This window comes from Mus musculus, chromosome 7 (assembly GCF_000001635.26).
Source record: "Mus musculus strain C57BL/6J chromosome 7, GRCm38.p6 C57BL/6J".
Taxonomy (NCBI): domain Eukaryota; kingdom Metazoa; phylum Chordata; class Mammalia; order Rodentia; family Muridae; genus Mus; species Mus musculus.
The window spans coordinates 79291723-79315441 of NC_000073.6; the positions used below are offsets into that span (position 1 = coordinate 79291723).

General features: G+C 47.5%; 1 protein-coding gene and 1 long non-coding RNA gene across 2 annotated transcripts in view; both read left to right on the plus strand.

Annotated features, from left to right (window-relative positions):
• Positions 1-23719, plus strand: part of Abhd2 (abhydrolase domain containing 2) — an 88336-nt gene that overhangs the window by 18457 nt on the left and 46160 nt on the right. The window contains exons 2-3 of the mRNA NM_018811.6: positions 2786-2885; positions 5286-5485. Of these exons, the coding sequence (NP_061281.3) occupies positions 5292-5485 (194 nt within the window). The 5' untranslated portion in view covers positions 2786-2885; positions 5286-5291. The remainder of the gene's footprint in view (positions 1-2785; positions 2886-5285; positions 5486-23719) is intronic.
• Positions 7228-10678, plus strand: Gm39041. Its single transcript, XR_882244.1, has 2 exons — positions 7228-7258; positions 7323-10678. It is a non-coding gene; the product is annotated as a predicted gene, 39041 (long non-coding RNA).

Sequence of the window (23719 nt, forward strand, 5' to 3'; positions counted from 1 at the left end):
GTGCTGAGAGCTCCCTTAATGACCAGATGCTGTGCATTTAGCAGCTCCCTGCACTTTTTGTGATAAGTAGATGACGATTGGAATACTAACTATCAGTTCCAAGACCTAAATTTACTCATAAAAGAGCAGGACTGGGCGATAGTAACCTACAGATTCACACGGGCACGTGGGAAACCCAGCACCTCGGAAGCAGGAGACAGAGACAGGTGGAGGTGGGGAGAGGCTCACTCGCTTGCTTCACAAAGCCAGCCCACCAGCCCGTCTGGGACATCCCCCCATGTAAGACTGCTTAGGGCCTATTTCAACTGAATTTCCTCTACCTAGAACACAGAGGCAGGGAGCATTCCAAATAGTTCAAGGCATTGAGTAATGACCAGGTCTGACCTTGCTTCACTTCCAAGACCAGATGAAATCTCCCACATTCAAGATTCCATATTCTATGTCTAGACAAAGTTCAGAATATTTAATGTTAAGGGGCAGGTCAGATTTGTAAAAAAGAAAAGAAAAATGGAGAGAGTAATCACCATAAATGATCTGTAAGATGAGTTCAAATGGATGTGAAGAGTTTGGTTTTCGGATTGTCTGATAATTCCTAGTTTAATACCTAAATAGAATGACGGGAAGGTAGATAGGTAGATATTTTCTACATCGACATAAACACACTTCTAAAACCCTGGACTCGATACTTTGAGGTCCGGTTCTGGACATAGTGGTTCCAGCTTCCTTGCTTTATGGTTCTCACCGCCAAGACCCTAAGGCACGTAGAACCTTAGCTTCTTTTCCCCTGGTCGTTTGTAAATGGTACTTAATGTGATTCTGTGTCATGCTAGGCACCTAGTAAGTGGTCGGCCGCTTAAGCCTGCTAGGATTTAAGGGTGCACTGCCTAGGGACATACAGAGCTGGTGGCTTGATGCCCAAGACCCTCAGACTCTAGCCTTGGGCCAAGGCTGTGGATTTAGGCCATAATAATTATAAACCACCCATGGAATTGCCTACCCTGAACTGAATTTTAAAACCCTGGCATATTTCAAGGGTCGAAGAAATTAATTCTTTGCTGCGTTTACTATTTTAAAATAACGTTGTAGGAGGACTGCCTGTCAATCTACGTCCCCTCTATAAAGTCCTGCAAATCTTTAAAATAACTCTGTGCCAGAAAAGCCCTCTTTCCACTAAGTGTGTGCCAAGTGTCTAAGGGGTAAGGCTGTTCTGTCATTAACTCTTTCCACTCCGTGTACCCCTGACCTGACTGGGTTTCTCTTTCTCCTCTGGTGGGCAGAAAACTCAGAGTCAATCTAGCTGAACTACACACAGAGCTGTTGTGTTTGTTGGTGTGTTTATTTTTCTTGTACTAGATTTTAACTTTTTTTCATATGTTTTGTTAGTTGCTATCTTAAAGCCTAGTCAGCCAGCCAGCCAATCGTCCCTCTCTCCTTCCTCCCTGCTTCCTCCTTCCCTCCCCTCCCCTCCCTCCCTCCCCCTCCCTTCCTCCCCCTTCCTTCCTCCCCCTCCCTTCCTTCCTTCCTTCCTTCCTTCCTTCCTTCCTTCCTTCCTTCCTTCCTTCCTTCCTTGTGGTACCAAGCATTGCACCCAATGCCTTGCACCTTTTAGAAGTGTCCTACCATTGGGTTCCACCCCCAACTCTTAAGCCTTTTCTCTAGCAACAAAAATAGTTAAAAGTCATTGTGAACTTTGAAAAATATATGAAAACACTCTGAGAAGTAGCAATTTAAATATCTTGCACCTAGAGTTGACCCTTCTAGCATCACAGAGATGTAGGTATATAGTATTTCTGTATGTGTCATTGGAAATTGTATAGTAAAAGCATCCATAAATAATGGTGGTGTAAACTCTTCTTTTACATAAAAGAAATTCTGACACAGGGGACCTAGGTCTCACCGCCACTACCAAAGTCAGGCAAAGCTAACACCAGGCCGTGGGGCAGCAGCAGCTTAAATCTGGGCTGAGCCTTGTTTTCATCCTGCTGCTGAGCTCAGGTGGCCTGTGATGTGGCTGGGGACACTGCTCTGCAGTTCCTGCCTCACTGCACCCTGGCCCCTGGGGCTCGTTCGAACTATGGAAAGCTCATACAGATTTGAGGTAGAGCAGGATCGCAGTGAGGGGTAGTTGAGCCTCTCTTTCAGCGGCCTTTCATCTTAAGTCATTGAAGTGTGGTGAATCGGAAACAAATGGAGCTTGAACCCAGCACATACGCCTGTACACCTGTCACTCGGGGCCAGCCTCTGGGGTCTTCTGTTTGTCCTCCATACTGCTCCTGACTTTGCTTTTTCTCCATGTCTTTCTCGCTCTGAAGACTTCTCAGTTAGGTCAGTGGTCACAGCGATGACACCTATCCTGTCAGCACTGCTACAGAGCAGGTCATGGGACAAAGGGTAAAAGCAGCTAGAGTTTGCTGTAGTCAGAAGAAATCTTTCTCCAGCACCAGTGAGCACTGCGGGGCTGAGGGCCCACACAGCCCCCCAGAGCCAGTTTGTGAGAGCGTCCGAGACCATGGCAGACACATGAATTAAAGAAATCGCCCTTTCCTTAAAGACTTTAAGTGCAGAGAAGGAAAGGTAGACTGATCATGTTCTCATTAAAATAGGTTCTTGGCCAGGCATGATGGCACATGCCCTAATGCCAGAGCTTGGGGGGTGGGGGTAGGTAAGAGGAGTGCCATGAGTTCAACACCCGTTAGGGCTGCTACGGAGACTCTGTCTCCGAACAACAAAAAGAAAGGGTTCTTTCTCCTCCTGTAAAACCTCACCCGAATCCCATTCTTTTTAGCTTTTAGGTTAATTTGAATATAAGATCAGATCTGATTGGCCCACCTGGACACCCCTTCAAGGAAAGCCCGTATTCTCCGAGAGAGGAATAAGCGACATAGGTATGTACTTCAGAGACTCGCTCTCGCCTTTGTTTCACCTCCCATGTGTTACAGCAAACAATGCCTGTGTGGGAAGGAGCTTTCGATGAGTTGCTAGACTTGAGCAGCAAGGAGACTGGGAGAACCAGCATGGCCGGCCTCTGTTCTCGCTCCCACAAGGACAGAGAGACATGTAAAGGTTACTTCCATTTCACCAGCACGGAAGTCAGGGACGCTGTGGGATCTCCTGTAGATTGTTCACTTCTGCTTTTCTTTCAAGCCACGGTTTCAGGGATGGTCATGGTGATGCACACCATTAATCCCAGCCCTCGGGAGACAGAGGCAGGTGGATTTCTGAGTTTAAGACCAGCCTGGTCTACAGAGTGAGTTCCAGGACAGCCAGGGCTACACAGAGAAACCCTGTCTCAGAAACACTACCACCAGCAGCAGCAAAACCAAAAGAAACCCAAAATTAGGTCAGAGATGTTGTCTTTTAAATTTATTATTATTATTTTATTATTAAGGGATTCATGTGTTCCCAGCTGGCCTTGAGTGTGGCTATGTAGTGGAGGGCAACCTTAACTTTTAAAGCTTTTTAAAAAGCATTTCTTTTATGTGTGGCTGTGTTCATGGCACAGCGCATGTGTGGAAGTCAGGGGCCAACTTGCTGGTGACGGTCATTTTCCTCTTTCCATGCGGGTTCTGGGAATCAAACTCAGGTCATTAGGCTTGGCAGCAAGCGCCTTTACTCACTGAACCATCTTGCCAGCCCTCTGGGAAGTTTACAGAACGCTGTGTAAGAGGCTGTGGCCTTTGATCTGTTTCTCACCAGACTGGAGATCTTGCCAGAGATTTCCCAAAACGTTTTTGGTCCTGTGTCTGTGTCACCTTAGAGGAGTCTCCAAGGCCCCTCTGGAGTTTCTTTAGGTGTCCGGAGCCTTCAGTCTATTATACACATTTTGGAGATTTTTTTTCACCCTGCCCGGTTCGTCTCCATCATTGGCTGCCAGGGTTCTCGTAACTGTTTTTAGCAGCGGCTAGTTGAAATCATTCCAGAGAAAGCAGTTACCATAGTTACCGGAGCTATGAGAATTGCATTTTCTCTTTTTGTTAGTTTTGTGCTAACCTTCCCCCCATTTCATTGTGAGACAGGATGTCATATGGCTCAGGCTGGCCTTGAACTCCCGATCCAGGTGTATGACCATGCCTGGCTGGTTAGCCTAATTCTTAAGGCCACAGCTGATGTTAGGAAAATACTAGATGGTGTTGTTGATGTTTGGTTTTATGTGTCTGAAATGGTGTGTGTATGCTTTGTATACAAGAGAGTGCTTACCTTCAAAAGTGAAGTATTAAGACAGTTTGCGGAGGGAACTGCAACCCTATAGGTGGAACAACAATATGAACTAACCAGTACCCGGGAGCTCTTGTCTTTAGCTGCATATGTATCAAAAGATGGCCTAGTCAGCCATCACTGCAAAGAGAGGCCCATTGGACTTGCAAACTTTATATGCCCCAGTACAGGGGAACGTCAGGGCCAAAAAGGGGGAGTGGGTGGGTAGGGGATTGGGGGGGTGGGTATGGGGGACCTTTGGGATAGCATTGAAAATGTAAACGAGGAAAATACCTAATTAAAAAAAAAACCAAAAAAAAAAAAAAGACAGTTTGCGGGAAGTTAGATGTATGCATGTATTTTCTGTATTGTAATTTTTAAATTTTGGTCTAGTGGTTGAATTTGGTCTGTCCTTGGCCCGATTTTTGACCGATAGCTGCATTCAGGAACCTTCTGGAAGGAAGGAAAAGGGTTGTTTTAATTGATTGGCTCCACTTCACATGGCTTGAAAGCCTCAGGAGCCAGGACTACCATGACTTGAGCCAAGGCTGAACTAGAGCTCCAGAGCCGTGGACTCCGTGGAGCAAATGGATGTGTGTGGCCAAGGAGGCTTTCTCTTGACCCACTCTGAAAATAGAGATGTGGGCCCACGGTCCCATGTTGCTCTTCAAAGCTGGAAACAACACTTAACACACCTGGTACCTCCAGGTGCTGTTAAAGTCTCCGGGGATTTAAGTGGCTTGTTCAGAAACAGCAGATCACTACCCCAGGCCTCCCTAACTCGCCCTGCTTCTCCCCACTCTCAAAAAGACTCTACTACTGTACGTTTTCCTGTTTGTTCTGAACTGCTCATGAGATTACGGGAAGAACACAGTACCCTTCTTAGTCGGCACTTTAGAACTGTTTTCCTGGTGATGGGTACTGGCTGGGCATTGGTGCCGTTGGGCGATGATGGGGGGGTCTGTGGAGCACGCAAGCGCCCTGTGGGTATGTGTGAAACATATCCAGAGTGGGTCATGCCTCTGCCATGAGATGGGCTCCACCCTCCGTGTCCTGGCTTTGTTTGTGAACCCTGTGCCTTTGTTTTCTAGATCAAGATGAATGCCATGCTAGAGACCCCCGAGCTCCCCGCCGTGTTTGATGGGGTGAAGCTGGCTGCCGTAGCTGCCGTTCTCTACGTCATCGTGCGGTGTTTGAACCTGAAGAGCCCTACTGCCCCTCCTGACCTCTACTTCCAGGACTCCGGGCTCTCACGTTTCCTGCTCAAATCCTGTCCTCTTCTGACCAAAGAGTGAGTTCACTGTCCTGCCTGTCCCCACTCGCTGTTTGACATGGCTTTGTGTGGTGCTCAGAGAAGGCTGAGCTGCCTAAGGCTGCCGCTGAGTGGGTGAGGACTCGCTTGTTGTCCATGGTTCTAGTCTCAGCACTGCAAAATACAAAACAAGCAAGCAAACAAATGAACAAAATGGATCTCATATAGTATCTGTAAGGCATAGATGAGAAATGGCCACAATGGTGCTTAAAAGAGTCTTGGTAGCTTGCTAATGTTTGAATAATGAGTGGTGGAAGACAATCATATCTATGTTGCTTGGAAACATTCAGTCCCTCACAGCATGATGTCATCATCATTATCATCCATGACAAGGACTTTGCAGAAAAGAGTAGACATTTTTAGGTAGATACAAAACCTAGGACAGTTTGCGAGAAATTAGATATATGTATGTATTTCCTGTATTGTAATTTTTAAATTTTAAAATTTAGCTTAGTGGTTGAATTTGGTCTATCCTTGGCCCAATTTTTGACTGATAGCACCATTCAGGTACCTCCTGGAAGGAAGAAAAAAAGATTGTTTTAATTGATCTCCTCCAATTGGGATATTTTAACTCTTGCCACTCTGAGGACAGAGAAGCCATCCTCATCTGGGGATGCGGTTATCACTGAGAACCACAAAGACCTTGTCATGGGGTCCTCTATATCCCCTGGACACTAAAAAGTGTCTAGAGCACTAACCAAAGGAACACACTTGAAGGGGGTGCCCCCTCTGATCTCTGTGGGCCACACCTGCATTTTGGAGGTGGGTTGCAGCCCTCTGAGAGAGGAAAGCAGAAGATGTAGGGAGATCTATCGGGACTCACAGCCTGCCTCCAAGACAGGCAGTGTTAAATGTCCCACCGACTCAGGTTAACTGGGTCCTCCTTTGGGGTTCAACCAAGCTTGCAGGCTTGAAGCACTCCACACCCTCTTTTTAGTTGATCAACTCCCCATATCCATTTGTGTGTCTCATAGCTTGCTCCATTCACCCCACTGAGCCTCAATGGCTATGGCTGTTCAGAGAGGTGTCCTCAAACTGTGTCTCCTTAGCATATGTCTAGCAAGTCTCTAACACTTGGTGGGAAGAGCAGAAAAGCAAATGATCTTCTTCTAGAGCAGACAGGGCATAGAGGGGTCTGAGAGTCAAGTGTGTGTTTTGTGCATGCTGGTCGTTTGGTTGATTTTCAGAGGCCAGTAGCCAGGGCAGAGGACCTTCCCCGTGGCCCTTGGATGTTTGGTGTGGTCCAGCACAGTGTCTTATAGCTGTGGCTATGATGCCATCCATGGCTTTAGATCTAGAGGGATGTTGCTTAATCCTCGTGGGAAGGTGTGTTCAACATAAATGTCATCATATTTGTGTTTAAAACTACCCTGTCCATCACAGTAGGCTCCACACACCAGGTACCGTCTCTAAGGATGTGGTGATCTTATAATACGGTATTTGCAGTTAAAGTGTACTCTGTCAAGGGAATGCACAGTAACTGTGTTTTTGAAAATTGTCCAGCATTTCACTTTGTACTTTGACTCTTTCTCCTATGTTTCATTTGAATAACTCACTAATTTAGACTAGCTGGTGACTTTTCTACTTACTTTCAGACTCAGTTCCTCAGTCCTCTTCATTTGTAGAGAGCTTTTGAAAACCAAATTTATGCTGAGAGGTAATGGGCCACACCTTTGATCTCTGAGGCCAGCCTGATCTCCAGAGCAAGTTCCAGGACAGTCAGGGCTACACAGAGAAACTCTGTCTTGAGGGGTGAGGGAGAAAGGGAGGGGAGGGAAGGGGAGGGGAGGGGAGGGGAGGGGAGAGGAGAGGAGAGGTGAGGTTAATTTTCTCGTCACCAATACCTGACTGACAGGAGCTTAGGGGAGGGAGGTTTTGCTTGGCCCCACTGTTGAGAGGATTCAGTCCATCCCGGTGAGGGAGGCCTTGGGGTGGGAACATCCTGAGGCTGGAGCAGTAGTGTGAGGTGCCTGGTGTCTGCAGTCAGGAAGCCAGAGCCAGGCCTCAAACCCCAGCGGCCCTGGATCTGCCATCCAGACCTCATGTCCAAAAGGTTCCACACCCAGCCAGAACAGCACTACTGCCTGTTTAAATAAATGAGTCTGGGTGAGGGGCTCTGTTCCCTTTCAAAACCATAGCACCAAAGTGTTTTAACAAACAAACAATCCAACAACCGTGTAAATGTATCTGTGTACAAACATGAGTGTTTGTACTCAGCATTGATTCCTGAGGAGTTAGACCCATGGTTCAACCTTCCCAATGCCGTGACCCGTTTGATACAGGTCCTCATGTTGTGGTGACCCCCCAACCCAACCATAAAATTATTTCATTTGTACTTCATAACTGTGATTTGCGACTGTTACAAATTGTAGTGTAAATATTTTCAGAGATGGAGGTTTACCAAAGGGGACGTGCCCACAGGTTGGGGACAGCAGGATTAGAGGGAGGAGCCATGGGAGCTCTCCTTGCCTTTGTTCAGGCTCCAGAAAGATACTATCAAGGATTGAGTCTGTCCTGTTTGTGCATGGCGTAAATACAGCTGCTTCCGGCAGCTCTTACCTCCTTATCTGATTTTTCTTTTAAAATTAACCAAGCACTTGAAGTCCTTCAGTCTCCCTTGGCTTTCTTCATTTCGTGACTCCTATTCCTGCATGAGCCTGTGGTGGTGACCTCAAGACTGCTATTGAGGTGACTGACTCCTGGCGTGGTAGAACGGCCCTGGTCCATCCTTACCAGGCATCAGCCTGACCCTGTGGCAGCAGCACAGAGTCCCCTTTCACTGACCAACGCCCAGGCTTTCTTCCAGCACAGCCTGCGTTGGGACGGTGCAGGATGCCTAGGTTAAAGGAGGGCTGACTGTTTAGGAGTTAGCCTTGGCTTGAAAAGGTAGGCATGAAAGACCTCCAGGAACATCTACTGCCAGGTCCTTTTTCTCAGTTACAGGAATTCTGAACACACAAGCTCCTTCTAACTTGAACATGACAAATCATTTGGAACCAAGGGATCCTGTTCCTCTTAGATTTGTGTTTTTGTGTTTTTGTTTTTTTGTTTTTTTTACCCATTGTCTTCCTTCTGGTTAGAGTCTGGTCGTGTCATTTGTAGCAAACTGTTCTCACATAGTTTTGTCCGTGTGTGACACTCAGCACCCCTCAGATATGTCCTGCCATCAGATCCTCTCAATAACTTGGAAGCCAAACTCATTTTTTTCCTGTCATTTTTAAGGATTGTGAAACTGTGCTTGACACTAAGCCAGTCTAACAGAGTCGAGAGTGGGTCCCCTTCTTGTCCCTGGAGAGAAGTGGACAAGGAGTGCTCTCAGGATACAGGGAAGCGTGCAGAAGAGCGAGGCTGTCCCACGGAAGGGTTGTTAGCAGGGTTCCCCACTAGGTAGCCTTCAGTTCCTGCTTGCCAGTTTCTAAACTCTCTGGTAGAAGCCACCATGCTTCTCTGAGACACATTTCCGGAGTGGCTTCACTTGTGTTTGAAGTTGAGGGAGGGTAGGAAATGGCTAGTGTGGATAAAAAACTTCTCATGGGACTTTGAAGTTCTTCTCCTAGGAGGAAGCCGCCTCCGGGCTCCACAAACAGTCACCTCTGTTGGAAGGTTCAAGTAGCTGGTTCACAGTGAATGCCGGCATCGCCCAGGAGCCCAGCTCAGGCGGCTGCTTACAGCTGGCATGCAAATCCAGACAGAGCCTCTCTCTCAGATAGGAAAGAAGCAGATGAAAGGGGAACATTCAAAGGAAAGAGTGGAGAGGGTTTGTTTGTTCACCTCTTGGCGTTGAGTCAGCTTTTAAGTCTGATTTAAATAATTGACGCAAAGATACATCACAGACAATCCTGTGATGTTTGGAGGAGGGCTGCTAGCGGGGATGATGCACCTCCTATTCACTTAGCAACCTGTCAATATTTACCTAGCAATTCCAGAAGTGTTTGCTTTTAGTGAATCAAGCAGACCGAAGCTCGATGAGGAGCAATGAGAAGACTCTGAAGGGTGATATAGATCTCCATTTTCTTCAGAATAAAAAAAAATCAGAAAACAAAGCACACAAAAAACCACCCGTAATTCTTCTTCTAATCTAATTGCTGTTTGAGTGGGCATCTCTGGGGTCTTCTGTATATATTTGCCTTCAACTAAATCAGGATGGTATATCTCTTTGTTCTCTCTTTCTCTCTCTCTCTCTTTGTGTGTGTGTCTGTGTGTGTGTATTGCAGGGAATTGACCCAAAGGCCTTTTATGTGCTAGGCAAGTCCTCTGCCGCTGAGCTGAGTACATCCTGGCCCCAAATGGTAACTTGCTTTAACCCAGCTCTGCCATGCTGTTACCTGTGCCCTGGCTTGTGGGTTTTTCTTGTCTGTCATTGAGTTAAATCCTTGGTTTATGAGCTGGGTCTGATACTAGCAGTTCAGCCTTGAACCTGCCGTGCACCCCAAGCTGTCCACTTGTTCACTATCTGGCGTCATCCTTCCAAGTGCTCAGATTACACGGATGTAGAGAAATGTAAACTAGGGTTCAAGCCTGGGTCCAGGGAACCCAGACAGCATGGCTCCTCTGGGTGTACTTCCTTCTATTCCAGTGGGCCTGGCAGACCTCCTTTCTCGGTCTTTAGCATGAACCTCCTATGGTCCTGGCATCCCTGCTCACAGTTCCCAGGGGGATGGAAATAGAAGTTATACACTGAGAGGCAGGCAGATTTCTGAGTTCGAGGCCAGCCTGGTCTACAGAGTGAGTTCCAGGACAGCCAGGGCTATACAGAGAAACCCTGTTTGGAAAAACAAACAAATGAAAGAAGTTATACACTGGAGATGTGAGGAGGGCTCATTGTGTCTAAGGGGAATAGGTAAGCTGGGGACGGCTTCTTAGACTCTGATGCAGTTTAAGATTTTGTTATAAAAGCTCCTTAGTGGGCGGGGGAGAATATAGCACAAGGAAAGAAGCTAAGCAGGGAGATAGGGAGACTTCACCTGTCTGTCTGTCCTCTCTGACCCCTGCTGTAGAACAAGCAGGCACTGTCTCTCTTTTTACTACTTTAGGGGTAATCATTTGCATATAATAAAATCCACAGACCTTAAGCCTACAGCTCAGCTGTCTAACTACCACTCCCTTCAGCTTCCCCGGGAGTGTCCCACACTGCCTCTCTGCCTCCGACCCACCCAGTTGTCATAATTGTACTTGGGTTGGCTTCCTCAAGTCGACACGTACTCGTCCATCCTCGTCTCTCACAACACTCTCTCATAGTCCAGGAAGGGCCTGCCCCCAGGACTGTTGTCCTCTGGCTACTCCAGATCTCTCTTGTTTTCCACCAAAGTACCCTTTCTTGGGGTGTGTGTGTGTGTGTGTGTGTGTGTGCGTGCGAGTGCAAATACTCCTGCTTTTATGTGCATGTGGAGGCCAAATGTCAATATCCAGTGTCTCCCTTGGCCACTCCCCACCTTTATGTTTTGAGACAGGGTGTCTGCTGAACCTGGAGTTTTATCAGTTCAGCTGAGTTGCTTGGCTAGTGATCGCTAGAATCCACTTGTCCTTGTCCTTGTCCTTGTCCTTGTCCTTGTCCCTTGCCACACCCCCACCCCCATGAGTTATGGCCGCCCCATGGCTTGGCTTTTATGTGGATGTTGGGGATCCAAACTCAAGTCCTTAGGCTTGCTTGGCAGGCCCTTTCTCTGCTGAGCCACCTCTCTTATATAGCTAAATCACTAAATAAATCAAAATAACTCTTATAAAAAAATCATAAGCTGCATCAGATTCCAAGAAAACCCTTTCTTATCTTACCCACTCCCTTTTAGTCAGAGTGAGTCCTTCTCCCGTCTCCAACAGACAACTTCTGTTTCCAGTGGCTGCCTCTCATGAGAATCTGCTTTCACGAGAATCGCGTTGCCTCCATCTCCCTGCTGGAGGACATGTCCCATACCCCAGATAGAGTGCCACATGCCTGACAAGACAGCACAGGGCTCCTGGGGTTTCTCAGCCTTAAGTCTGGTTCATTCTGTTTCTTAGTTTTCCATAAGCAAACGTAGGTGAAAGAGGTTCAGATTTTGGCAAATGCTATCTGTGTTAGCCAAGAGAAACCAAGAAACTGCCCCAGCTCCAGTTGGTTCAGCAGCACCTGGGGGGTCAGTTGTCCCTTTAGTACTGACAGAGCTGTTTGTCAAGAGGGCCCTGACCTGTCTCTGGAAGAAGGTGTGTTTTGTTAAATGATTTTTTTTTCCTGGTCTTAAATTAGTCAGGGCATAATTGTTCCCAGCCTCCCCCTGGGGCCCTGGCTGGTCTCTGCTGGCAGGTGCAGGTTGGAAAGTGAACCCAGGCAGCAGGTGGCACTTATTGTTACAGTGTGTACATTTCCCCATGGGAAGCCGGGCTGTGCCTTTTCACTCACTAGCCGGCTGGGCATGTCTGTGCCAGCCATGTTCTAGCTAAAGATGAAGGGATTTAGGGGGAGCGTGCCGGACTAACAGACACGCCTGCAGAAGAGCTGCTATCTTCACTGGATGTGAGAGACAGTTAGGTTCCCCTTTCAGATCCAGTGAGGGAAGGCAGTATGACAGACCCCTAGCCATGTCTATGGCTTCCTCAGAGACAGAAATAGAATAGCTTTCTCCTGCCACCTGTTGTTACCTGTGTCACCTAGACCTGAGTGTTACTGTTTGGGTTTGAGAAATGCCTGACACTTGACACAAGGTTCACACCCATTCCAACACTATGCCAAAAACAACAGTTGACCATCCTGTGGGCCCCCACCCCCACCCCCCCACCCCCGTGTCCTCTTGGAACACTGCTTTGGGGAAGTCGCCTTACACAGTCACAAGCGAACGGCCGACACCTGGTGGCTCTTCAGGAGATCACCTTGAGTCAGCCCTGGTTTCTCCCCTTGCCCCCTTGTTCTCCCTCGCCAGGGCGCAGACCCAGAGCAGCCAGGCTCCCACTGAATCAGTCTCAACCGGAGTTAACCTGTGGTTTTAGTCCCTTGCCATGGTCTCTGGTGGCTGGCTCTAAAACACTAGAGGATCTCCTTCTTTGGACTTAGCTGTTGGCTGGGGTAGGAGGTGGGGGGGGGGACTCTTAAGTCATTAAAGATGTAACATAGAAATTTTCTAGAGGCATTTTTGAAAATTGATTTCATCGGGTCTTGGACTGTGGCTCCTCCCCTCCTCCCACACACCTGGCTCACTCACTTCATAAGAATTCCTGATACGGCAGAGAATAACTGCTTTTCATTTTTCTCTCAAACAATATTGATTCTTATTGGAGATTTTATCTCTCCTCTCTCCCTCCCTCCACCCTCCCTCCCTCGCTCCCTCCCTCCCTCCCTCCGTGTGTGTGTGTGTGTGTGTGTGTGTCTACGTGTGTCTACATGTGTCTACGTGATGGTATGGTAGTTGTGTACAGGTACCCAATGGAGGCTAAAAGAGGGCATCAGAGCTCTTAGAGCTGAAGTTACACTTGTTTGAGAGCCAGAGAGGACGCTGGGAACTGGACAGGGTCCTCTGGAAGAGCAGCAGGTGTTCCTTGCCACTCAGCATCCCTCCACCCCCAACCCCTTCCTGTGTTGTCATTTCCACTTTCCTTTCACCCACTACAAACAAAACCCTGGCTCTGCGTTCTGTATTTACAGTGTTTGCTAGAAATAATGAAGATAAAGGCACTTTTGCCCTAGTGTGCCATGGAACTTTTAAATAATTGGAAGTACCTTACCAGAAACCCCCACACTGATTCAGATGTCTCTGGCAGAGTACATGAAGTTCTTTTCTCTATCAAAAGAATGGAGGACTTCATATAGAAACCCCACACCCTTGCACTTTTCCTCCTGACTGTGTTTTATAAGACAAAGCCAGGGCTAGCCTGCCATCCTTATGCCAGCCAGCTGCCCCTATGCCAGTCAGCAAACCCTGGTCTAGCCACTCCTAAGTAAAGTTCTGCAACCAGCACAGCTCATTTATAGGGAGTTAAAGCTGAAAAGAATTTCATTAACTCGGGCTTAAGTTCCACTTAGTTCCATCTTGTTCACCCACATTCCAGATCAGATTTAGATCCTTCCATCCTCTACTGAACACTAAAGCTTTGTCCTTTCCAGAGGATAAACTAATTGCCAAAAGTCTTTATTTCATTGACCTGATTTTATCCATTCTAAGAGCTGTACAAATATTTCCGTAGATGCTCTAAGAGGCTCTCCGTTGTTCAGATGCACTTATTGCTTAGCCCTTAGACCTTCAGAGCATAATTACCTAGAAAGCTCGAAGATGAGACACTCAAGCCATCTTCCTTGAGACTGAATGCTGATGGTCAGCCTTGGTTGAGGCTGCTTCTTCTGAAAATTGTGTTATCACAACCATACTGTCAAGGCAAACAAAACAAAATCAACCCGGGATACAGTCCTTTGTTAAAAGGTCAATCGGATATCCTAGGTTGCCCAGGTTGGCGCAGACATGGGACTTTTTTGAGACAGGGCCACACTATGTAGCTTTGGCTGGCCTAGAACTTACTATGTAGACCAGCCAAGTCTTTTTGAACTTACAGAGATCTACTTGCCTCTGATCTTTGATTCCTTAATGCTGGGATTAAAGGTGTGCACCAGAATACCCAGTGACATGGGACTTTCTATGCTAATACTGAAGGAGCCTCAGGCAAGCAGGATATGTTAACCACACCGTTTTTTACAGTCTTCGTCTGTCATATAGTGAGGCTGTTTGTTTTCTGAGTGAGTGAGTGAGTGAGTGAGTGAGTGAATGAGTATGCATTTGAAGTTAATTATTAACTTTGCCAGTAACTAGCTCAGATTATACTCGGGATATTCATCCCACTTCTCTGTGTGTATCTTAGTGCAGACCCTGACAGGCAGGAGAGTACCACTGTCCTTGAAGCATCTTACTTTGAGTCGATCAAGGTCACTCCCAGGAGCCTGCTGCAGATCTCTACCTGAGATCCAGATCAAAGCTTCTTGTAAAGATTCTATTCCTTCTTTCAGAAATTACTGAAGCCCAAAATACCTAAGAAGGTTCAGAACTCAGAATTTTCATGATCTCTCCATTTTCTTTAAATAGAGGCCATGTCATTCACACCATAGCAACCAATTCCAGCTTCCCAAACTCGCCCCCCTCCTACTTCTTCCCCCCTCCTGACACCCTGTTCATCAGGCCTGACTGTGTTCGTCAGGACTCCGCTGTGCCTCATACCTGGATGTGCACGTGGGAGGTAGAGGCAAGAGAATCAGGAGCTCAGGGTCAGCCACAGCTCCATGAGACCCTGGCTCCGCAGGGGGGGAATCAAATGAAGCCTCTGCTGCAGTGGATGCCGTTACTCTGCATCTGTCAAACCCAATGCAGAGATGGGCAAGAGGGCCCTGCTCCTGCTGTACCGTCCGTTGCTAAGTTACCCTCCCCTTCCAGTCTTCCCCAGACTGAGTGCCAGCATCCATCTTGGATTCCTGGTCACCCTTAACTTTCCTTTATTTATAGTCCTTTCCTTAAGCTTCATTTACAAGTCTTACCTGGGACCACGTCTACTTTTCTGGTCCTTTTCAATATGTATTGGTCTAAAAATTTCTCTGGCATCCAGAAGCAGACACAGCCCCGCTTTCTAGGAAGCCCCAAATTGCTAAACATAGACTGCTTTCACCAGCGACTCGTGTTCAATTGATGCTATGAATTTAGTAGTTACCAATTTTTATCTCAATCTGTTCTTCTCAGCATCTCTGTCCCCGCTACAGTGGGTATTCTACTTCATACCACAAACAGTGGGTATAAGTAAGGCAGAAATCAACTCTGATAAAATATGTTCTCGAGGGTAAATAGGTATGATTTCCAGATTTCCTGCCAGCATGTCATCGGTGAGGACGGACTGAGCATGCTGCCACAGAGAGTGAAGCACTGGCTTTGGAGCCCTGTGTCTTCAGCAGTGGGATGGAGATGACTTTGGGATGAGAATCTAGGGGTGGTGTAGTAACCACTTGGGATCTGTTCTCCATGGTTTGTAGGGAAATCTGTCCCTCCACTAAATTCCGGCAAGTTTCTACTCACATAGAAAGTTTATACTCTCCAGGTTTGGTTGAGGTCTACCTAATGACCGATTCCTGCTGGATTAAGAAGTTTTTGTTCTGTTGTTGTTTGGTTTTGGTGGTGGTTATTGTTGTTGTTTTGGGCACTGAGCCTTCTTAGAGCTCTTCAGCTACCTGCGGTGGCAACCTGCCATGTCACAATTAAGTCACAGAGATGGGAGAGTCAGGCTTGTGAAACACCCTCAGTCTCCACCCAGGTGAAGGGCTCTGGCTCAGTGTACACATGACATCGGGCTTGGCTACTTAACTTCTGGGGATGCCTATTCTGAAAGTTCATGATCTGCAACATTTGGGGGAACCTCTCCCAAGGTCAGTGGCTGATGGGGAACCGTGTGTAGCTTCCCAGGAAGGAAGAGGTTCCATAACCACCTTGACTTCTTGTGACAAGTGACACTAAAATGTCGTCCTTCCAGCAAGCCCCTAGACTACTGTGCTTAGTCGGATCATACAACTTGCTTGGTGATCTCGTACTATATGAAATGAAAGACTTTTATTAAGCATTGTATTTAGATGTTCATTGTGTTTGTGTGTGTGTGTATGTATGTATATGTGTATGCATACATATACACATGCTTTAGCACTCTTGTAAAGGTCAGAAGACAACTTGCAGGAGTCAGGTCCCTTATTCCACCATGAGGGTTCCAGGAATTGAACTCAGGTTGTCAGAGTTGGCAGCAAGCACCTTTACCTCCTGAGCCATTTTGACAACCCTAAGTCTTTTTTTTTTTTTTTTTTTTAATTTGGAATGATCAGGCCATAGCAGTGTGTGCTTTTCCTTTCTTGGTTTTGAATAAAGGAACATATTTTTTCTCTATAAAGAAATAAACGTGCATATTAATGACCAGTAGTATCTGGTAAGCTACTCATATGTTCTGTTCACTCCACCTACTTGTCTGTGTTTGTGATTCACTCAGGGTGCTCTTTAGTTCTACCTTCACAGTCCATCAGAGGCCCCTGCATCCCCTGTATCCCCTTGTTCCCCGGCATCTACTGCATCCCCTGCATCTTCTGAGACCTTCTCTATAGCCAATTCCTCTCTCTTCCTCTCATCAGAGGCCCCTGCACCCCCTATCACCAACCCCCATCTTTCTGTATCCAACTCCTCTTTCCTCCACTCCCCTTTACTGGTCTTATCTCCAGCTCTTTTAAGGGCAGGGATGTAACAGTAACTCTCTGCATGTGTCTTTTTCACACACACACACACACACACACACACACACACACACAAAAGATGTGTGCATCTCCAACTGTATTCCTTTTCTTCCTTTTGAAACAAGGTTTCACTATGGAGCCCAGGCTGCCCTAGGACTCACTATGTGGCACAAACTATGGGGCAATCCTCCTGCCCCAGCCTCCAGAGCAGCTGGTATTGAGCCACAGTTTTTCTCGGAGACTTGAGAACAAAGACCATCTTAGAAGGCTGTGTTCCACACAGCTGTTCCTTTGCACAGAAGCAATTCATGCTGATGTTTGTAGATTTTGGCAGGAACACGAACTATCAGAATGAGTAATTTCAGGACAGGAATGAAGGATTCCAGGGGGAGGAGGGACCTTGGTACGGTGGCACCTTGGATGAAGGGCTTTGAGTTATCTGCAGGATGGCTCTGCTTCAGATAGACAGGAAGGTATTCGAGCGAGCACCGAGGTCAGTGAGGACAGGAGCCGGTGTAAACAGCACCGTTGCAGTAACTGGCTCTGTCTTCCAGCAGTGCATCTCACCTGTCCAGATCTGTCCAGGGCCTCCAACCAGCATCCAGGCTAAGGATGCTAAGAAAGGTGATTGCTCTGCTGCGCCCTATCAGGCCCCCGTGCCCCTGTTCCCAGGGCTGTGGCTCGGCTTTGACCATTCCTGTAATTCCCAAAGATGAACTTCATACTGTTTAGCATTTGCACCTGTCCCATATTCTGCCCCTTGTCCATTGTGCCCTTTGGTGGTGTTTGCTAGTGAGCTTCTAATCCCAGTGCTCTGATCTCCACCACTGCTTCGTGGCCAGCTTCTAGCCAGGTCATATGCATGGTCTGGTGACAACAGCTGTCTGATTATACCCACGAGTCCAATGTCTGTAGGGGAAGAAAAGGAGGTCAGATCACATGGACTGTTGATTTCCCAGAAACGACATTGGACTCATTCCTCAGGGTGAGAAAGGGAAGCAGGGACCTTCAAGCTGGAAGCAACGATATCCGTAGACACTGGAATAGCCTGGACGCTGGAGGAAAAAGCCGGAGTGTCAAGACCATAGACCAGTTGAGAACGAAGGGCAGCACTGTTGGCCATTGGAGGCAGTGTTTCCCTGTGCCTTGGGAGAGGACTGTGTTTCCGCGGGGCTGACCCGCAGCCATCCTCCACAGTGGCCTCTTTCAGCTGCACTGAAAGCCCCAGCTGCACCTTTTCCGTCTCCCCCTTGCGACTCACCCCACTTTGGGAGCAGGGGCTGTTCTCTCACAGTCTCCTCTGTGTGTGTCTCGCTTCCATGGGCTTTTGCGTTCATCTTTCCACCTTTAAAAACAAGATAAAACAAAACAGGGTCCCAGTGGTCACACAGACCTGCTCTCCCCCACCCCCACCCCCAGCTCTTTCCATTCTCTCTTCCTGGTTTTGGTTTTCTCTAGCACTGTTAGCTGCTGAGCAGTCCTTGAATAGTCAGGCCATCTTCTCCTTGCAAGCTTTGCCAGTGCTTCAGTGAATCACTTGCATTCACTCATGCTAGTGTCCGATAAACCAGAAACGGAACTGTGGGGTCAAAGAGACTTCTGGAGAAAAATTTGTCAGTGGCTGCCGTCCTGCCTCTCCCCCCAGCACCATGTGAGGGCCCGGTTATGCCCAAACTCATGGCAATCAGGACTCTGAATCTTGGGGATATTTGCCAAGGGGGGTGGATGAAAGATATTCTCTCTGTGATTTCCTTTTGTACTTTTTTTTTTTAAGGGACATTTTAATAATACATTTAAGAGCCTCTTTCTGTGTCCCTTCTTGCTGGTAGCCTCTGGCCAATGCCCTGGTGGTCACTAGCCAGTTCTGATCATTTGCAAGAGCTCCAGATAGCCCAGGGAAATGAGGCCTACGTGATGGGAATTGCAAATATTTGTTCCTGGTTTGTCCTTTGCCTTTAGACTTTGCATGTGGCATTTGCCATGCAGAGTTTTGTAATGTGTGCATAGTCAACATTTTCAATAGCTTCTTTGTGCCTTGTGGAGTTTTTGTTTTTCCTAGAAAGGTAATCCTTTCTAAGAAAGAAATCCTGCTTTGCTGCAGATTATTTTTTTTTAATCTGAATTTCTTATATCACATGCATGGTTTTATTTTCACTTTTAAATGCTTGATCCTTCTGATCTCCTCTTACTGTGAGGCGTGACCCCAGCTTACGGTTGTTCTAGACGGCTGTCCTCATTCACCCAGCAGCATTAATTAGACAGTCCGTCTTTATCTCATTTATTCAGGACGGTGGTTCTCTCACCTAGATAGATTTCCTGTATTTAGGAACACCCGGTGCTCCTGAGCCCACACTGTCCACAGGCTGGAGTTTAACAGTGTGCTTTCCTGTGGGGGGTGGGGACAGTGCCTGGATGACCCCTCTGATGCACTTCTTTTTCTTAATTTCACCGGCTCCTTGACAGGGCATGTCCCCAGATGAGCATTTAAATGCTTTGTCTCAAATACAAAAATCCTATTGTTTTGCTTGTGCATCTGTTAAGTTTGCAGATGATTTGGGGAGAAACAACAACAGGCTTGTGGTGCAGATGTTTCCAGTACAGACTCATCTGCCCAAGCCCCATGAGCCTTAGAGAGTATTAGTAGTCTGCCTTTCTAATCTCCACCCCATGATATGAACTCCCTAGGAACACAAAGAGAGTCAGGTTCTTAATAATGATCGATATAGTTACTGACAAAAGCATAATTTTTATTAAATATTGTAAGAGCATGTCTTTTGTCTAACTAACGTGTCATTCTGTGAGGTTTTTATTTTTCTGAATACTGAAGGAAGGCACCACGCAGCACCAAGTGCTGATGGCAAATGTTGAAATTTAATCCTTGAAGTCATCTTTTATCCTTGAAGTCATCTTTAGCTTTTCCCCCGTATTTCTATTTTATGTGTAAAATAGAAATAGGTTGCCTGCATGTATGTCTGTATGTATATATGTACCATGTGTGTACAGTACCCAAAAATGTCAGAAGGGGGTACCAGGTTCTTGGGACTGATCTACATTCTTTTGTGAGCCATCACGTGCATGCTGGGAATTGAACCTGGGTCATCTGGAAGAGCTGCTAAGCCATCTCTCCAGCCCTATCTCAAAGTCACCTTTTAATTGAAGTGTTGGTAAAAGATCGGTCTGTAGATAACCCAGCAGTTTTATATGTCAGTGGCCCAGGTTGACCCAACTGGGAATCATGGCAGAGAGATGGGACTTTCCACTTCCTATCTCCCTCCCTTCAAAGTCTGGCACAGATGTGGCGTTGGGCTGGGTAGCGGCCAAAGGCAGTAGTGGACTGCACAGAGACTGGTCTGTGGCACTCTGTATGTGTCCTCCAGACAGAAGGGAAGTCATTGGAGGACATGGGGACACAACAGAGGTGTGCTGTGTGCTGTGTCAACATGTGCCCTGTTTGGCCAGAACAGGCAGGTTAATTTTTTTGCTTTGTTTTTAATCTGTAATTTTTCAGTAAAAAGGTTTGCCACGGTGGCAATGTTTTCCCTGTGAAGTCTAAGCACACTGAATCCTGGGGCCTGTGCTTGACCCTTAGGCAGCCTTCTACCTGGAGCTGCAAGGCTTTGCAGGGTTAGACCAAGCATCTGTGACTTTCATTCACAGGCCTAGTTCCTCAGGGGATACCTTTTGTCCAGCTGAACCCTGGGGCCTACTGGCAACACCCCCCTGTGCCACCACCCTTAAGAGTTAAAACCAGCCGGGTGTGGTGGCACACGCCTTTAATCCCAGCACTCGGGAGGCAGAGGCAGGTGGATTTCTGAGTTCGAGGCCAGCCTGGTCTACAGAGTGAGTTCCAGGACAGCCAGGGCTATACAGAGAAACCCTGTCTCGAAAAACCAAAAAAAAAAAAAAAGAGTTAAAACCAAAGAGAGACATATCCAAGAGATGGAGAGGATTGTTGGGCTCTGTAGCCAGCCAGGAAATGCATCTTGTAGGATCAGATATATTTAACACACGAATACATTCCCAAGGGTTTGAGAGCTTTTTCTTTGAACTTAGTGCAGAAATATACAGATGGTTTCATTTTAGGTGGTTTGACTGTCGTTCATGGGTCTGTTCTCCCCAACGTTCCTGTTTAAAAGCTTGCCCGTGGCACACAAGGGATCCACAGATGTGCCAGCTGTGCCTAGTGGCCCCTCGCTGGGCTTCGAAGCCAGTTGCAGGGACAGAAGATGGTTTCTGTCTTGCCCTCTCCAGCTCCCCTTTTCAAGCAGAGACAGAATCATTTCTGGGTTGGAATTTTCATGTGCTGAATCCAGCAAATCCAGAATAGAACATTTAGCAAAGTACAGGAGGTTGTAATGAGCAGCAGCTGCAGTGTCTGCCTCCAGGGGAGCCAGGCCGAGGGCCTGGGGATGGGTGGGAGTCATCCCCGCACTGGGAGCACACGCCGAGGGCCTGGGGCCCTGGGGACTGGAGAGATGTGCTCCCAGGACTTCCTGAAGAGAAAGGGCGTCTGGAGGCTGTGGCTCTGAAGACCTAATATTGACCTGGTCAGGCCGGGGAGGAGGAACCCAGAAAGGGAATCTGGGCTTAGGCTCAGCTAAAGTCCTGGGTGTCAGAACTGGGCAGCTGGGAAGGGGAGGCTCTGGTCTGGTAAAAACCCTTAAGTGTGTGCGCACACACACACACACACACACACACACACACACACACACAGAGGCAGAGAAAGAGACAGAGACAGACAGACAGGCAGACAGACAGTTCAGCTTTGCCACCTCAACAAAGTATTATTCCTGTGTGCCCCACCCCAGCCAGCCAGAAAAAAATGTTTCCCCAAAGCAGACACCTGCCGCTTTTCTGGACGCGCCTCTGCCTTTCTCTTCGTTACTTTCTGGGGTCTCATTATCTTTGGAGAGAGACCCAGTATGATTTTATTAACATTCTGCCCTCATTTAGAAATCACCAAATGTGAATATTGAAATAATTACCATGCTAACTACACTGCCATTCAAAAGGCAGTTTTAGTTGTAGAAAACAGGAGAGCAAAGCAATGGCTTTCTGTTGACTGCATGGGAAAAGCCCCCACAGAGCGCTCCCAGCAAACTCAATTAGCACTTTGGAAACACATGGTTTCCAAATGCATTTTTGACAGTTGATTAATGGTTTGTTGCTAATTTAACTTCCAGTTAAGGGTGGGGTGGGGTTAGTGAGTCTTAAAAGTGTAAAATAACAAGGAGAGCCTCGGCGGCGGCTTGAGTCACGGGCCTGTACTCCCTCCCCCAGACTCCATCTTGAACTGGTGACTCCTTAACCCACAAGGCTGCATGCCTTCATGCCTTGCTTGCCTTCTGCCTCTGGGACCCTGTTGCCCACCCTTCTTTCTCTGTGACAGCAGCTTCCTGATGCGCCTGTGTGCTGTGCTCCGTCTCAGGCCCCGGAAGAGTAGGCACTGTGCCTCGCTTTCACCGTGTGCTCTGTGGAACCCACATTTGTTAACTTTTATTGGGCTAATACAGCTGATATCCTGACACCGTTTTTGGCTTGGTTCCAGCTGCTGACAGTGCATTCCTAGATAAGGAGTTCACACGTCACTGACCTTTAGTCAGAATATTTACCTCCTCTGGGGTCACAATTTTTTTTCCCAGAAGCGGAAAATTTGGTTTTCTTTCTCTTCAGTGTGTACACAGAGCTAGTGGAAGTCCACTGAGGTGACATTCTCTTTGGAAACCAAGTGGACGTTAGAGCTTGTATACCTTGACAGTCCCAACCAACCCCTGACTGGAACTCTGACTGGTATCCCTCCTCCTAGCCAGGGAGAGGGACCAGCATCCCTGGAGAATGAGGTTGTTAGGGAAGAAATGAAAAGCCATGTGGGGATGAAGGGATGGCTCTGTGCTTGGGAGTGTTTGCTGCTCTTGGAGAGGAGCTGCTTAGGGTCCCATCGTCTCTATGGTGGCTCACACCCATCCATTACTCCAACTGGATCCAACACCCTCCGAGGAAACTAGGTATACATGGTACCCAGACATACATGTAGATCACATATACATAAAAAATAAATACATCTAAAACAAATAAACATTAACAAAGCAATAGATGCAACGGAGAGAGCCTTTTCATGATTTCCCCTGCTTTGTGAGTCACTGAAATGTCTCTTAGACATGAGCTCTGTAGGAGAGGGAAGCCTGCAGGCCAGAGTACAGAGTGACAGGGATGTGTTTGTGGAACTGAACAAAGTCAGGGCCTGTGGTCTCTGGACCCTTCCTGGGAGGTGCTGCGGTTTCAGACACTTCCCCTCAGGACCTGCCAGGAAAGCCTCAGGGCTGGCATTGATGCTGCCGGTCTTCTGAAGAAGATGCCCATCCGATTTGCATGCTGACCTTTCAAATCAACCTCAAGGGTGAATTCTCGATGAGTTCCAGAGGCAGCTGTGGGTGCCCCAACAGCATCCTGCAGACACCCAGTGCTAGATGCCCCTGCTTCCTACCCAAGGCCTTTGAGATACAGCAGGGGGTAAATTGAAGATGAATTTCTTACTTCTGAGGAAAATCACAATATTTAGCTGTTCCTCAATGTGCTTTCTGGTACACTGTGTGTGGGGGTGGGGCGGTGGGGGGAAGGGCTGCATTTCATGTACATGTAACTTAAGCAAATTCAACTCCATCACCAAAGAGGAGGTTGGGGAGGTAGCTCTGTGCTAGAGTACTTCCCTGGGTTGTATCCCAGACACTGCAAAACCAGAAAACTGAGAACACACAGACAGCTTCCTTTCTGAAGGCCCTTCTGCTGGCTTCTCCGTGTAGAGGAGAGTGAGTCCACATTGCATGCGAGTCCCCTCTGGCAGCCAGGCCCGTGTCTTCCCCCACAGGGAGAACATCTTGTAGCTCCCTCCGGTTTAAAGACTGGTTTCTGTGTTGTCATTTGTTACACAACATGATCCCGACCTGAAGCCACAAAGCCATCTGTGCCTTAGCTACAGATACAGCCGTCTGCCCGGCACTGGGGAACTGTCT